The sequence below is a fragment of the Cynocephalus volans genome, chromosome 8 (assembly GCF_027409185.1).
Source record: "Cynocephalus volans isolate mCynVol1 chromosome 8, mCynVol1.pri, whole genome shotgun sequence".
Taxonomy (NCBI): Eukaryota; Metazoa; Chordata; class Mammalia; order Dermoptera; family Cynocephalidae; genus Cynocephalus; species Cynocephalus volans.
The window spans coordinates 133,059,192-133,073,651 of NC_084467.1; the positions used below are offsets into that span (position 1 = coordinate 133,059,192).

General features: G+C 41.0%; 1 protein-coding gene across 2 annotated transcripts in view; it reads right to left on the reverse strand.

The window, feature by feature from the left end:
* The window catches only part of ASTN1 (astrotactin 1), a 294,586-nt gene that overhangs the window by 74,392 nt on the left and 205,734 nt on the right, over nt 1–14,460 (reverse strand). For both annotated transcript variants that reach the window (XM_063106058.1, XM_063106057.1), the window contains exons 12-15: nt 12,570–12,736; nt 9,138–9,332; nt 6,980–7,107; nt 616–720 (exon numbers count right to left, since the gene is read on the reverse strand). In XM_063106058.1, the coding sequence (XP_062962128.1) occupies nt 616–720; nt 6,980–7,107; nt 9,138–9,332; nt 12,570–12,736 (595 nt within the window). The remainder of the gene's footprint in view (nt 1–615; nt 721–6,979; nt 7,108–9,137; nt 9,333–12,569; nt 12,737–14,460) is intronic.

The window sequence follows — 14,460 nt, forward strand, 5'->3', positions numbered from 1 at the left end:
GTTGGCCCTAAAGCTCCACCTCTCTATTGCTGACCCTAAGAACCTGAGTAAGTTTAGAACTCACTACTCCTTAACTTACTAGATACAAATATAGATATAGATATCATAGCCATTTCTTTATTTCTCAATCTATCTATTTCACTTATTTGCTGTTTAGAAACCTTAAGCCATTTTCTATTTTTCCTTCTCCCCTCTTTCTTGCCCTCTTTTCCTTATCAATTGATTGATTGATTGACTTAGAATCTCTAAACTATGATCTTTGCATTTGGAATGTTTTACTCTGTCAATTTGTAAAAATTCTGCTTTCGCATAACCTCTCTGTACACTGGGTGACCCCAGGAAAAATGATATCTTCATTGGTTCTGGCCTTGCCCTTTCCATCTCTTTTATAGTCTGAGACAAAACTTGCAATTTAATCTATACTTAGAAAAGAATCCAATTCCAGCCATTTGCCCTTAAGGGTGAATCTGAGTGAATAGGTTACTGATGGAGTAGCTATATTTTAGGTTGCATCTTCGACAATGGCACTAACGGCTGTTTCCATGGAAAGGAAGTCCAGCCTGGGGTGGGGAGTGGGGGTGGAGAAGGTGAGAGGGATGGCTTGGCAGTGCTCACCCTGAGAGACGGCCACTTGGTTGAGTTTGATGTGGTACATCACAGACCGGACCTTCCAGTGCTGCAGCACAGGGTATCCGGACACTTCACTGAAGTTCACCATCCCTAGGGACAGAGGAGATGCAGGCTCAGTGCACAAGATTGATTCACAAGTCCCAAACCGAAAAATGTGACCTGACTTGATTAGGTTATGGGTTGTAATTGGGAGAAAATGATAAAGCATTCTTTGATGAAGAGAATTTCTGGAATTGTAACAACAGCTACCATCTATGGAACCGTTATTCTGTGCCAAGCATTTTGCTAAGCACTTAGCATATATTAAGCCATTTGATCCTTGTGAGATGGGTGTTATTATTTGCATTTTGTAAGTGAGGGAACTGAGGCTCAGAGAGGATGTATGTAAAACACGAGGTAAGCCAGGATGGGGTTCCAGATGTATCTGAGGCCAGGGCTGGAGTTCTTACTCATGACCCCATAATAAATTTATATTAAATTCCTAACTTACTGTAACACATCAGAGTTTTACTCTCTTTAATGGTTGCAGTAATTGACTCAGCTCACATATGTGATAACATTGATTCTTCTGTCTCATTTGACTGATTTGTGTTTGGTATGTAAGTTTTAATTGCTCTGAGGCTGATAATGCTTATTTCTTCTTTATGAGAAGGGACAGTGTCAGAGTGACTAAATTACTAAGGAGCAGGGATGCCCAAATATTGAGTGTCATCTATGCACCAGGCATTGCAATAGGCACTTATGATTCCCCTTTTACTGATGAGAAAACTGGTGTGCCGAGAAGCTAAATTAGTGGTCCAAGGTCACTCTCAATAAACACATTCTCGGAGCTTCTTAGAAGTGCTATTAATGGGCTGTTCTTCCTGGAGTACCTCAGAGAAAAAAATGTCACCCTATTTGAATTCCAGCCATTACTATAAATATAAAATGCTACAGAAACAAAATAATTAGGCCACAGGAAACAAAAGTAAAATCACCTTGCTAAGTTTAGAAAACCAATTTTAGCTTCATTTCTAGGCCTAATGTTTGCTGTATGGATAAGTTATGGAAATATATATATACACACATACACATCATACACATATAATGGCAATATACATACATACCTACACATATATTAGAGGGGCTGTGTGCGTGTATGTACAAATTAATGGCAATAATACATACATAGTGAATTATTCTGCCATTTAGACCCATGTTTCCTTCAGGCTAAATCAACTAATTTAATACCTAAACTGGATGAAGAGTAGGCAGGATTAATTAGCTGCTTGTCAACCCTTGTCAAATTAGCTGAGTAATTACCAAATTTTCATTTCTGTGTGAATCATATGGGAATAATTACTGGTAAGGCAAAAAGAAAAAAAGGTCAGGAAAGGTGCTTAGTAAATCAATTGCTTAAATTTTATCTGAGGCTATCAAAGATAAGTTACCTGAAAAGTAAGAAAGGGTTTTCAGTACTTTTTCTTTCAAATGTTCTCCTTTTAGGGCTTTGTGACAACAGTCATACTACTACATGCTTTGGCTTCTAACCTTTATGTTAACTTCAAAAGTGTACAAATGAAATTCTGGCTTTACAAGCTTAAGACTTCAGTCACATGCCTTAAAGGTACATTTCACTAGAGCATGAGATGCGTGTGCTATGTAGAACCGTTCAATACAACATGTGTCCTCCAGTCATGTCAGCTGATCAGCTTTGCTGTGGTTTCAAAAAGCCTGTTTATAAAAAATAGCAAGCCCAATAAATTAAGATTATTTTCAACTTATCAGAAAAAGCTCCCTTTAATTGAATCATTTCCTAGTGGAAAAGAAGGAGGCAAGAAATGAGGCCAGAGTTCTGAGTGGCTGTTTTGCTGCAGTAAGCAGTTTTGGAGTGATAGGCATTTTTATAGCCATAACTTTTTGTTCTCACAGCCTGTGTGTCCCCTGCCTGGCTACCTAGCTAGGGGACCTTCTGGCTCTCAGTTGTTTCAGCTGAAAGGTGAGAAGCCCAGCTGAGATAATTCTTGCTTCCTCTTCCATTCTGTGATTCCCACCAGCTGACTGACTTTGGGCAAGGCATTGCATTTGTTTCTATTTTCACATCTGAAAAGTGGGGATAATGGTATTCATCCTGTCTACTTCACAGGGAGGTTTTGAGAACAAAATTAAATTATGGACATAAAAGTGCTTTGAGAACAGATAAAGCACCTTGCACATACACGGCCTCTAAATGTTGTCTTCCTCCTCCTCCTCCTCACCTCTCTCCTCACCTCTAACTGTGCACGCTTGACATTGTTTAATTGATGCTATCGTTATAACTTTCTAGGTTTTAGTCCAGAACAACAGAGGGAAAAAAAAATGAAGGAGTAAACACGGATGTTGGGGGGTGATGGTGATAGGGATGACAGAGTCCTGCCTCCATCCAGGATGAGCCAAACTACTGAGTTCCATTATTTAACTGCTAAACAGCAATGCTACCAGGTGCATGAGTGCCATGCATAGGGAAACAGTTACCTAACTGTTAGTGCTTGGGAAACGCTTTCCTGTGCCCACTCACAGATAATATTTCCATTAGTTAAAAAGAAAGAAACAGATTTTATAGCTGAGTCATATGATTCTTTCTCAGTGTGCCCTTGACATGCAGTCAGGGTTAGTGTTTTATTTTATTATTATTTTGTGATACATTTCTGCTAAATGACTCTTTTTTAAAAACAAAATATCTCTGACTACGTTTTCTTGAGAAAGAGCATTAATTTTTTCCTACCTGTGCTTAAGAAAAAATTAACTGAACAGACCTTATGTGTAATCTTTAAAGAGAGGAAGAAATGAAGAAAGAAAAGGAAAGAAGGAAGGAAGAAAGAAAGAAAAAGAAAACTAGCTTCCTCTTGTTGTTTTATTTGAAATATGAGAGGGATATATATTATCCCAAAGTTCCAAAGCCAAGAGCCTGTTTCCTTTGGGTAAACTGAAGAAGTTCCAAAGAGCCCAGAGTTCTAAATCTTCAAATGGATTTAGTGGCTGTGGCACCCAACAGGCCTGTGAACGTGGCCTCAGTCTCCTCTACTTCCTAGTCAATCTCTGGACTCCCTACTTTTTCTTACCTGAAAGATTGAATACACAAGTGGACGATGGCTAGACCATGTATAAAAATGGAACTCTGACCCTCAATCTCTAGCAACCATCTCAGGAAACAAAATCTGCAATAACCAGCTCAGGAAGCCAGTCTATTGTCTTGAAGTCAGACTTGCAGGAAGTCACACCACTATCTCTAGCAAACGTCCCAAGAAACCAAACAATAACCCCTATAACAATTAGCTCCAAATGACCAGGACTTAATTAATAACTGACAGCTTTCCTAACTTTTTGTTCCTGCTTCCCACTTAGGTCCAATCAGAGAAAGTCAAATATGCACCCATAACCCATCACGTGGGTGCCCACTTTAGTTAGCCCAGCTACAGCTTCCTCATGTCCACGGCCTCCTACATGGGCAGACCTGAAGCCCCCCCCCCCCTTTTCCACCATAAAGCTTTCCCACTCCCCTGCCTGACTTTGAGTCTCTACCAAAAAGTCAGTGATGGTAGCTGGCTCCCTTGCTGTAGCAGGCTGTGAATAAATAGCCTTTGCCTGTTCTCATTTGGTTGGTCTTCATTTATTTCTACACAGTTTGTAACACCAAAAAGACCTGTGAAGCTCAGAGTTTGTAACTATTATTTTGCGGAAGAGGGAAGCCATCAGCAAAATCAGTATTTTCCAGTGTGCTCTTCAAACCAATAATTCTGCAAGATGGAAACAGGTGTTATGTGTGAAAAGAATTCTCTAGTTAAATAGGTTTAGGAATTGCTGGGTTAAATAAAGTGAAAGGGATTTCTTTACTGCAGGGCTTCTTGGAACCTTTTATGATGCTAAGGTGCTGTAAATTGCTGAGATACTACATATAGTCTTTCAAAACATATTTGAAAACATTTATGAATAAAGCCCTGATTTTTCATGGAAAAAAAAAACCCCTATGCTTGGAAATGCTGATATAGAAGATTCTGAAGATCACTTTAGCTCTAAAATCCTCTAAGCTTATAGGTTTATGGGGATTATGACCTTTAACAGTACGTAATGTGGCATGATATAAGATTCACTGTATGACTCTCTGGAAAAATACAATTAAAATGTTGTCAGAACTAGAGAGTTAATATGGAAAAAATCTGGTCCCTTTAATAGATTCTTCTGATTGTTCTGGGCTTTAAAACAAGCCCAATCCCAGCTTACATCAAAGAAATATATATTCTTGGCCTAACTGGTACCATTTCTTAACCAAAATAGATTAAAAAGAAAGAAAAGTTGTCAAGCAGAGTTCCCTCTACATAGTCAGGAATGTTAGACTTCACTGTTTCGGGACCATGAAGAAGGGAAGTGTCCCATCTGGACATCCTTTTCTTCCTTTGTCTCCAGTAAGCCAAAGTGGGAGGGGTCCAAGGGCATGGAGGGAAAGAAGTTTCTGTTCTGGATGAGGACCAAGTTTGCATGTCTTCCTTATTCCCAAACATGTGGCTTCAAACACGTGCTCTTCTGATGTTCCTCGGATCTACCCACCCACTCCTCTCAAAAAGCTGCGGGGAACACCCACAACTGTTCTGTGTATCCTCCTAAACCAAAATCTCCTCCCATCACAACACGTTAGTGTGTGTGAGATGGCTTGGTGGATCTGTAAACAGAGCCAAGTAGTTTATTAGTGATGTATGACCTACCCTATTTGAATGTGCCACCTCACATCTCCTTTAAAAGGCATTTTACACACACGGGAAGTGTTTCTGAGCAAATGATATAGACACAAGGAAATTAGATTCCCTAATGCTAGAGATGTAGGCTTTAGGGATATGTCCAGAGACTGAATTTTTATTTCGTAAGGGGTGGGTTGGGGTGTGTGTGTGTGTGTGTGTGTGTGTGTGTGTGTGTGTGTGTGTGTGTGTGTGTGTGTGTGTGTGTGTGTGTGTGTGTGTGTGTGTGGCTTTTCATAGGGCAACTGATTTTGAAGAGATTTATTGCTGATCCAGAATATGTCTAATTGTTTTCTCTCTTGTTCCTTCTCTTCCTATAGAAAAGACACTATTTGGTAGTTTTCATATCATTTTCTTTCTTTCTTGGAATATTTATTTATTTAACAAAAATAGATCTTACTATTTGTCAGGAACTGCTCTAAAAATTTTACAAGTATTAATTTACTTATTCCTCATATCAATCCTATGAGGAAGACAGTATTACAATAATCATTTTTATGGTAAAAGAAACTGAGGCACAGAGAAGTTAAGTATCGTGTCCAGATCACACATTCAGTCAGGAATCAAGCCTGGCTGTTGGGCTCCAGAACCCATGCCACTAATCACTATGCTATATGACCTCAGAAAGACCCACTTCTAACCCCATTCATGTCTAAACTAAAGTTGTTAACATTACTTGATATCTGGAAGAGGCCTATCCTCAGCTCAATCCATTCTTTAGAAAAGGAAGGAAAACAGGGAGAAATGTACAGAGTGTGGAAGACACATAATAAACAAGGAGAGGAATAATGGAGAAATGAGCAAAGCCAACAATGGAATTGAGCTCATGTCTAGCCTTCCAGCAAGCGATGCTAAATCCAGCTGGCTCCCTCTCATGAGTCCATGGGACACCTTTAAGTTTCTTCTTTGGCCCAGGAGGTGCTAACTGGGGGTCATCGGAGGCACAGAAAGTAGAAGCATACCCTGAGGTTCCTGCCTCTTCCAATCAACCAATACTTTGTTTGTAATGAGCCCAGAGGAAGAATGCCAGTGGGCCCCAAACCACATGGAGGGGCAGGCACTATTATCCTTGCCTTAAGATGAAGAACCATGAGGCCCAGAGTGACTATATTGTCTAAATACCACATAGCTACAAAGGAGCAGAGCTGGGATTCAAACCTAAGGACATTTGACAATAAAACCCTACGATTTTCTTTTCCCTCTCAGTGCTCTGTAAGTACTAGCCAGGGAACCCAACAGCTGCAATGATAGGCATTTAGGTGACAGTAGCAATCTAGCTTCTCTCTCTGCCTCTCTGACCTGGTCACTTAGAACTCTGAACTTTTTGCACATGTACCATCTCATTTGTTTTCAAAGCTTCCCTGTGAAACTAGCAAGAACAGATATGATCATGACCATTTTGCAGATGATTATAATATTGACAATTTTTCTATCAAGTAATACTACTTGTGTGCAGTTTTATGACTGAGCTTTTAACATGTATTGAGGAAATCACTGGCTTAGAAATCAAAATAAGCAAGGTCAAGAGTCTTGATTTTGTGAAACCATAGGAAGCTGCCTGTTTTCTTGCTGGTTAAATAAGGGCAGAAAGGCACACTCACCAGTCAGGAAGTCGGGGTCAGGGGTGGGCTCCGAGATTTCCTCTAAGCACTGATTCTCCAGGGGGACAGTGGCCACCACAAGACCATCCGGCAGTTGCTGGTCTAAACCACGAGCAAAGTTGTTTTGCCTAAAAACAGGGCAGACCTTCATTTCTGAGTTCAGATGAACCCCACTCCTTGGAGGGAAACTGTATTTTAACACACAGGGAAAAATTCTCTTTGGACCAAAAGGTTCACCTTACCATGCACACCATTCGATATACAAGTCAGGAGTAAGACGTATGGGATGGGAGGTAGGGTGAAGGCTGGGGGCAATGAGAAAGGAACCAGCTGAAAAGGTCTACTGAAAGGGGAGGGAATATCCTTCGCCCACTCCCATCCTGATCCCTACTTCCTGGCACCCTCTCGACAAGATCTGGACACACTCTGTCTCATTTCTACCCTGCAGTGGAGACTCCAGCCACCACAAGATCCTTTATGCTACCCACTTCTTGCCTTTGGCAAACCAGTTGCAGGGCTAAAAGGGGAAATATTTGTAATGTCTCCTGTGTGTAACAGAAAAAGCAACTGTCTCCAAGAACTGGCTTGGAAATTTACTGTCAGTATGCTCATAAGAGTGTAGGCCCTGTCACTATCCACCAATGGTCCATATCATAACACTGACATCATCTCCTGGAAAGCATTTTCCCCTGGGTTCTGAGGAAGTATTCAAATAGCCCTAGGTAGTACAGAGACAGGGTTTAAATTGAGAATTTCCTAGAAATATTCTAAATCAATGGTTTAAAACATTTTGTTCATAGGACCACTTCACACTCTTAAAAACAATTGCAGGTCCCAAGCAGCTTTATTATATCTTTATAGTAAGGCCCCAATTACATTTATCAGTTTTTACCAGGCTTGTATTAGAAATTAAAACAAATTTTAAAAATATATTAATTCCTTTTAAAAATAACAATAGTAAACCCACTCAATATTAATATATTTTATGAAAAATTATAGAAGTGAGTGGCATTATTTTACATTTTTTTGCAAATTTTTTAAATGTCTGTCTTAGCATTCAGCTAAATTCTCACATCTGAATTCAGTTTATTGCAAAATATTGTTTAGGCTGAAGTATGTGAAGCAAATCCAGCCTTTCTGTAGTTCGAAAAGGCAGGACCTTAAATATTCCCTGAAAGGGTCTCAAGGACCCTCCGGATCCTTGGATCACACTCTTCGGGCTGTCACTCTGGATTGACTCACACATTGATTCTTTCACTCAGAGATCAAATGGAACTCGAACATTTTGAGGTGGCTTCCATGAAAAATGTTGCAGTTTGCACCTGGACAAAGTAAAATGTCATTTAACGTGTTACTTTCACCCAGAGCAAGCATGGCTCTCGAATTCTGGAAGTGGGAATGTAGTAGACTTGGAGAAGACTATGGAAGAGAATGTGCCTTGGACTGAATTGTGTCCCCCAAATTCCATGTGTTAGAAATTTAACCCCCACAGCGACAGTGTTAGAGGGTGGGAAATCCTATTATGGTAATTGAAAGCTGGTGCCTTGAAGAGGTGATTAGATTATGAGGGCCATGCCCAAGTAAATGGATTAATCCATTGATGGTTTAATGGTGGTTATGGGCATGGTTCTGAGCAATTTAAAAGGAGAAGGAGTAAGGAGTTAGCTCTCTCTCTGCTCTGCCATTCTCACCATGTGACACCCTGCATTGCCGTAGAGTCACCTCACCAGATGTTTTCCCTGGACTTTGGACTTCCCAGCCTCTGAAACTGTAAGCAATAAATTTCATTTTCTTACAAATTACTAGTTCCAGGTATTTTGTTATAAGCACCAGAGATGGATTAACACAGAATGTAACCTATCCCTTTAGGCATATCACATTTACTTGCTCTAACACATGTATTGAAAAGATGCCAAGATAGGCATTGAGGAAAAAATTAACAAAACCAGATTTCTAATCTCAAAGAATTCAGTACAGTAGAGCAACCAATGAAATATAATTATGATATGTTGTAATGAATACAATAATAAAGGATGGAATGTTCAAATATGAAAAAAAACCCCAAAACAAACAAACACCTTTATGCGGAGTGGTTAAGCTCTTCAGAGAAGATCTGCCAACAGCCCTGAATAATCAGTACTGTATACATGAGGTTCACCTGAATGTTCCTTTCAACACCTGTCCGGCAGCCACTTCCTTGGAATGGTTGTTGTAACCAAAGAACATCTCCCCAAAGAGGGTCTGGTTCATGGGAAGCTCCCTGCTTTCCCCGCAGTCACCTCCCTCTGGGCAGGTCTCTGTGATGAGTTGGCAAGAGCGTCCATCCACACCAAGTTTATAATCCTCGATGCACCTACCATGGTGGAGAACTCAAGATAAGAAGTTATGCCATTAATGAGCTAGGCAGGCACGTCAACCCAATAAATTGGGAAGAAATGCATTGGAGCGAGCATTAGACGACCAAAGATTAGGAATATTACAATTTGATTTTGACCCCTTCATAACCGGGTTTCTTAAGACTATAACCCGAGGCTCCTTCCATCCTGTGATCATAGCAAATCTCTCACCTTTCCTTTCCAGATAAGTGCTTTCAGAACTTCCTGATGCTCTCTCCTCTAATAATTGTATGACTTCCCAAATAGTTTAGGTTAAGAATCACTAGATATAGGTGTGTAGGAGTTAACACATCAAATCCAAGATATTCTAAAGCCTTTCTCAAGAGCCATTTATAGGGCCAGACCCTGCGTTTGTTTGGAGGGTAATCAAGCAGCAAAAGGAATCAAGTGCTTAAGAAATTAATAACTTTCTAATCTGGTCCTGTGACAAGTCACCTAAGAAATGAGAAAGATTTATCATCTCCTGGCTATGTCCTATCTGAATGTATCCAAACACAAGATCAACTCATATAAACTCTCCCTCCGTTCAGAGTTCAGGAGAGCTAAAAGGGTGCTAGGGCACACGGAGTGCATGTTACATACACCACTAACTGAGAACTGCCTTCTTGGTGTCCTCTCCATTTTGCAGGCACAGTCACTTTAATGGAAAAGTGACACATATGTTGGTAAATGTGGGTCAGTGACTCATACATCATTAACTGGACCTGTGTAGTTATATTGAAAAGAATATACATTAGCTCAAGTGAGAACTACTTATTTATTGTTTAGTTGACAAGTATTGATTGTACATATTTATGGGATACAGAGTTATATTTCAATATATGTATACAACGTGTGATGATCAAATCAGGGTATTTAGCATATTCACCATTGCAAAAATGTATCATTTCTTTGTGATGGAGAGCATTTGAGTGCTTCTCTTAGAACTACTTTTTTGATAATCCCATCATTGAAAAGGAATATTAATTTAATTTGGGTTTCTCCTTAGAATTATACCAGATTTAGAATTTAAAGATGCTAATGACATTAAAGCACATCATTTATTACTATCTACAGTAATAGTAATAAGGTAGAGACCTTTGTCCTATATAGAGGAACATGTGATCACAGTTTTAAGTGGTCAGAAGCAATATTGTAACAGCAATGACTGCCCTTTACTGGGTGACCTGGGACCAGTTGATTAACCTCCCTAAGTTTCAGTTTCGAAAAGTGTAAAAAAAGGAAAAAGTAGCTTCTTCACTGGGTTTTTGAGGAGATTAAGTGACACACAGAATGTAAAACACATATGCAGTGCCTAACATGAGGGGTCTTCAGAAAGTTTATGGAAGGATTTGTATTACCTTTTAAATCTATTTTTCCACAAAGTTTTTGAAGTACCCTCGTATATAGCTGATTAAATGTTGCTATTATTTTTCTTAGCAGAGGTGCAAATGAGGCCCATGTTAACGCAACTTTAAATGCTTGCTTTTCCCATTTACCATTTATATATTTGTGTGAACAGGTGTGAGTAGAACTCTTTAATTGTAAGTGCATGCGATTTGGTCTTTAAGGTGAACCTCAAAATCAAGTACCTTTCTGGCAGGCTGTATATAGTGACTTGGAAAGTGCTAAACACACATGTGTGTCTAATTCTGATTGAAAAAGGAAAAAAAGTCCAGTTAGGGACCTATCGCATTAGTCCAGGCAACAGATGTGACTTGAGGCCCACAAAGGATTCTAAGGGACCAGCCTAGGTCTGGGACAAGATAGTGAATTGGTTCCTGCCTTGATTCCATTGTCCTGGCTGTATGTCCCACTGTAAAACCCTTTGAGTGAAGTGACCTGGTACAGTATCCTGTTGTTTCTCTTCAACCTAACACCCAATTAGGTTCTCACAAAGTGGGCAGCCAAATAAATGCTCATTAAGTAAATAAATCTATGTAACTGGCTGAATTGACCTCTCTTAATTGAAGTGGGTCAGCCCTAACGATAACATTATAGAGAACATTAAAATTTAGAGCAAGCTTCCATTTATGTAATGAGATTTTACAAGAAACTGAATATGAAAATTGCTCAATTGCAAAGAAATAAAATCAAACAAAATACAATAAAATAACATTAAAAATCCACCAAATAATCTTTTCATGATTATTTAGCAGGCACTGGCTTTTAGCAACAATCTGGCATAGTTTTATTACTGTAAACATTGATTTTCATCTGAAGCCTATTAGATTGTGAGATCCTTGAGGGCAAGAACTATGTGTTATTTATCTTTGCAGCCCAGTGGCCACCAGCATGGTACATGGCATAAGGTAAGCAGGCTTCCTGACATGCAGGACGAGAGAGGGGAGGGGAGGAAGGGAGAGGGGAGGGAGAGAAGGAGAAAGAATAGACAAGAAAACTATGGGTGTAGAAGAATGAGCTAAATATTTATAAGTATAGCATGTAAATGTCTTTAAATATAACTGCAGTCAGTGGTGCGAATTTAAATTTTGAAAGAACTGCAGAACTTTTTAAAAAATCAGGGAGGGCCTGAATTCTAGTCCTAATCCTTCCATTTACCAACTCCCCGGTCTTGAGGGAGTGACTCAACTTCACTGTGCATGAATCTTCTCATCTGTAAAATGGGGTGGCATTGCCTGCCCAGTTCCCTTACAGTTACCCTGAGACCAAGTGAAATGAAGTGGGGGAGAGAGCTGACCTGTAGTAAAGGGCTCTTTACAATGAAGAGTTACTGTGCCCAAGCAGGGTGGCTGCACGAAATGCTGGGACTTTGTGCGCATAATTTAAACAGGTCCACTTCTCCAAAGACCACCCTCCCTTCTTTGATAATTGATTAGTTTCGCACAATCTTTCCCAAGTTTTAGACCATAGAACCCTTTTGTCACCAAACACCTAATGAACATAGCTCAGCAAAACACAACTTAGAAAATTCTGGTTTAAGTGGGGGATGATTTAAGTAAATCATGTGGCTAATTTCCCCTTGCAGGTAAATCCCTGAGGCTCAGTTTCCCCATCTACAGGGGCTGGACTAGACTTTCCCTAAGGTTCCTCACAACCCGTACTATAAAAGTGCTCCTCTTACTGACCTTTTCTCCGAGCCTAAGAGCTGGCCTAGATGACCAGTTCATTCCCATTTAATTTCCCAATTTTAGCACTGAAAGCCTTGCATCCCTGGACAGGGGCCGGTTGGTCTCATGGGCAGCTCAACTCACCCGCAGAACATGAGGATGTTGTACAAGGCGGGGTCGTCCGGGAAGGGCGCCATCTGCTGGAGACACAGCTGCTCACAGCCGCCATTGAAGCCATCAGAACAGTCCACCCCGATGTGGCGGTCATAGCAACCAGAGCTGTCCTTCATGGGGCTGAGTCCAGATGGGCACTGGCACAATCAGAAAGCATCCACACTGGGGGTGAATCAGGGAACTGGGTTCTCTGGGAACCAGAGTGTAACCACTGATACCGATTTTCAGCACCCAGCCTTGGAACTATTAACATTGGCCAGTATTCCACAGATTTCCCACTGCACTGGACTTCCTTTAAAAGCAAGTGACCTTTATGACATCTTACTTCTTCTCTCTGGGCACAGATCACACACATTTTCATTAAGGCCAACAAATGGTTTGGAAAGGAGCATTGTAGCAAGATAGAGCTGAGGTGCGCTAGCCTTCCAGTTGGGCTTCGGGCTGGCAGGAGATTGGGAGAGCTGGGCCAGAATTAAAATGCATTAGCAGAGATTCCTCTGGGCCAGAGAAGGGAGAGCTGCTGTTTGAGCTTAGTATCAACAGAACTTTTTAAATGTCCCAAACACTGTCAACTTTGGTACCAGATGGCAGCGTTGGAAGGAGTGGACTGAGCCAGGACTTCCAGCCTGAAGGAGGAATGGGCTTTCTTTGCAACCTTAGAAAGGGTTTGACTGCTCTCATGGTGGGAGTGGCTATACGCATCATCTTCCTGCACCAAGGTTACCCTTTGGAAGATGCACAGACAAGGGCACCCTCTACATGAGTACCCAGGGTGCTGCACTTGGCTTTGGGCTGGACAGTCTTTAATGTGAAATATTTAAGTTCTTTGCTCTACTTTGTCCTCAATAAACTCCCCAGAAATGACAGCAAAGGAGAAACTTTAAGAAGAGATGTCAGAGCCTGAGGCAGGAAAAGGGGCTTGGCAAGCAATAGCAGCACACACACAGCACCTATGACATGCCAGGCAGTTGTCTCACTCACCATCTAACTCATTTAACCCTCGCAACACCCTATGAGGTAAGTAGTAGTGTGATCATCCCCATTTTACAATGAGGAAACCGAGGCACAGAGTTTAACTTTCCTAACATTGCTCAGCTGCTCATGGCAGGACCACACTGGAAACACTGGCAGTCTGGTGATGGAGTCTGTGACTCAGCTGCTCTGTCATTAGCTCACACCACACTCTGTCTCTTACACAACAGCAATAGTCACCGTTTCCTGAACACTTGCTAGGAGCCAGGATATGCTAAGTACTTTAGGTATTTTATCTCACAACACCCTATATTATCCCTATTTGAAGATAAGGAAACCATTAACTTTGCCAATGAATTCATGAACTCCTCTCTGCACTGAACTTCTAAAAGCCAATGGCTTTTTTTTTTTTTTTGCCATCTTGCTGCCTCTGTGCAACAGATTCTGCACATTTCCATTAGAGATGACCCTTTCTAACAGGCTGGAAAGGGGCAAATAACTTGGCCAGGAGCAAGCAGCTAGAATGGGGCAGAGCTGGGGGTCTGTCTAGATCTGATTCCAAAGCCTGGGCTTTTAATGGCCATATTGTACACATGGTGTCAGCTAGCAAACATACTCCTCCAAAACCCAAACCAAAACTTTCAAAACTCAGTGGAACAGTATTAAACATCTCCCCTCCCTCCCTGCAACCTGGCTTGCTCTTTTCCTTTGCTGCCAGGCACCTTGGACTAGTAGCCAAGAGCTGCTGCAGGTGTGCCTCCAAAACCCACCTCCCCCACCTCCTCCTTACCCAGTTGAAGATCACAGCTGGATGTGCACTGTTTGCTGACACTAATTCTGCAATTTCCCAGACAAATGGCCCCTGTGGGCCTGCCAAGTTCCTAGCCCA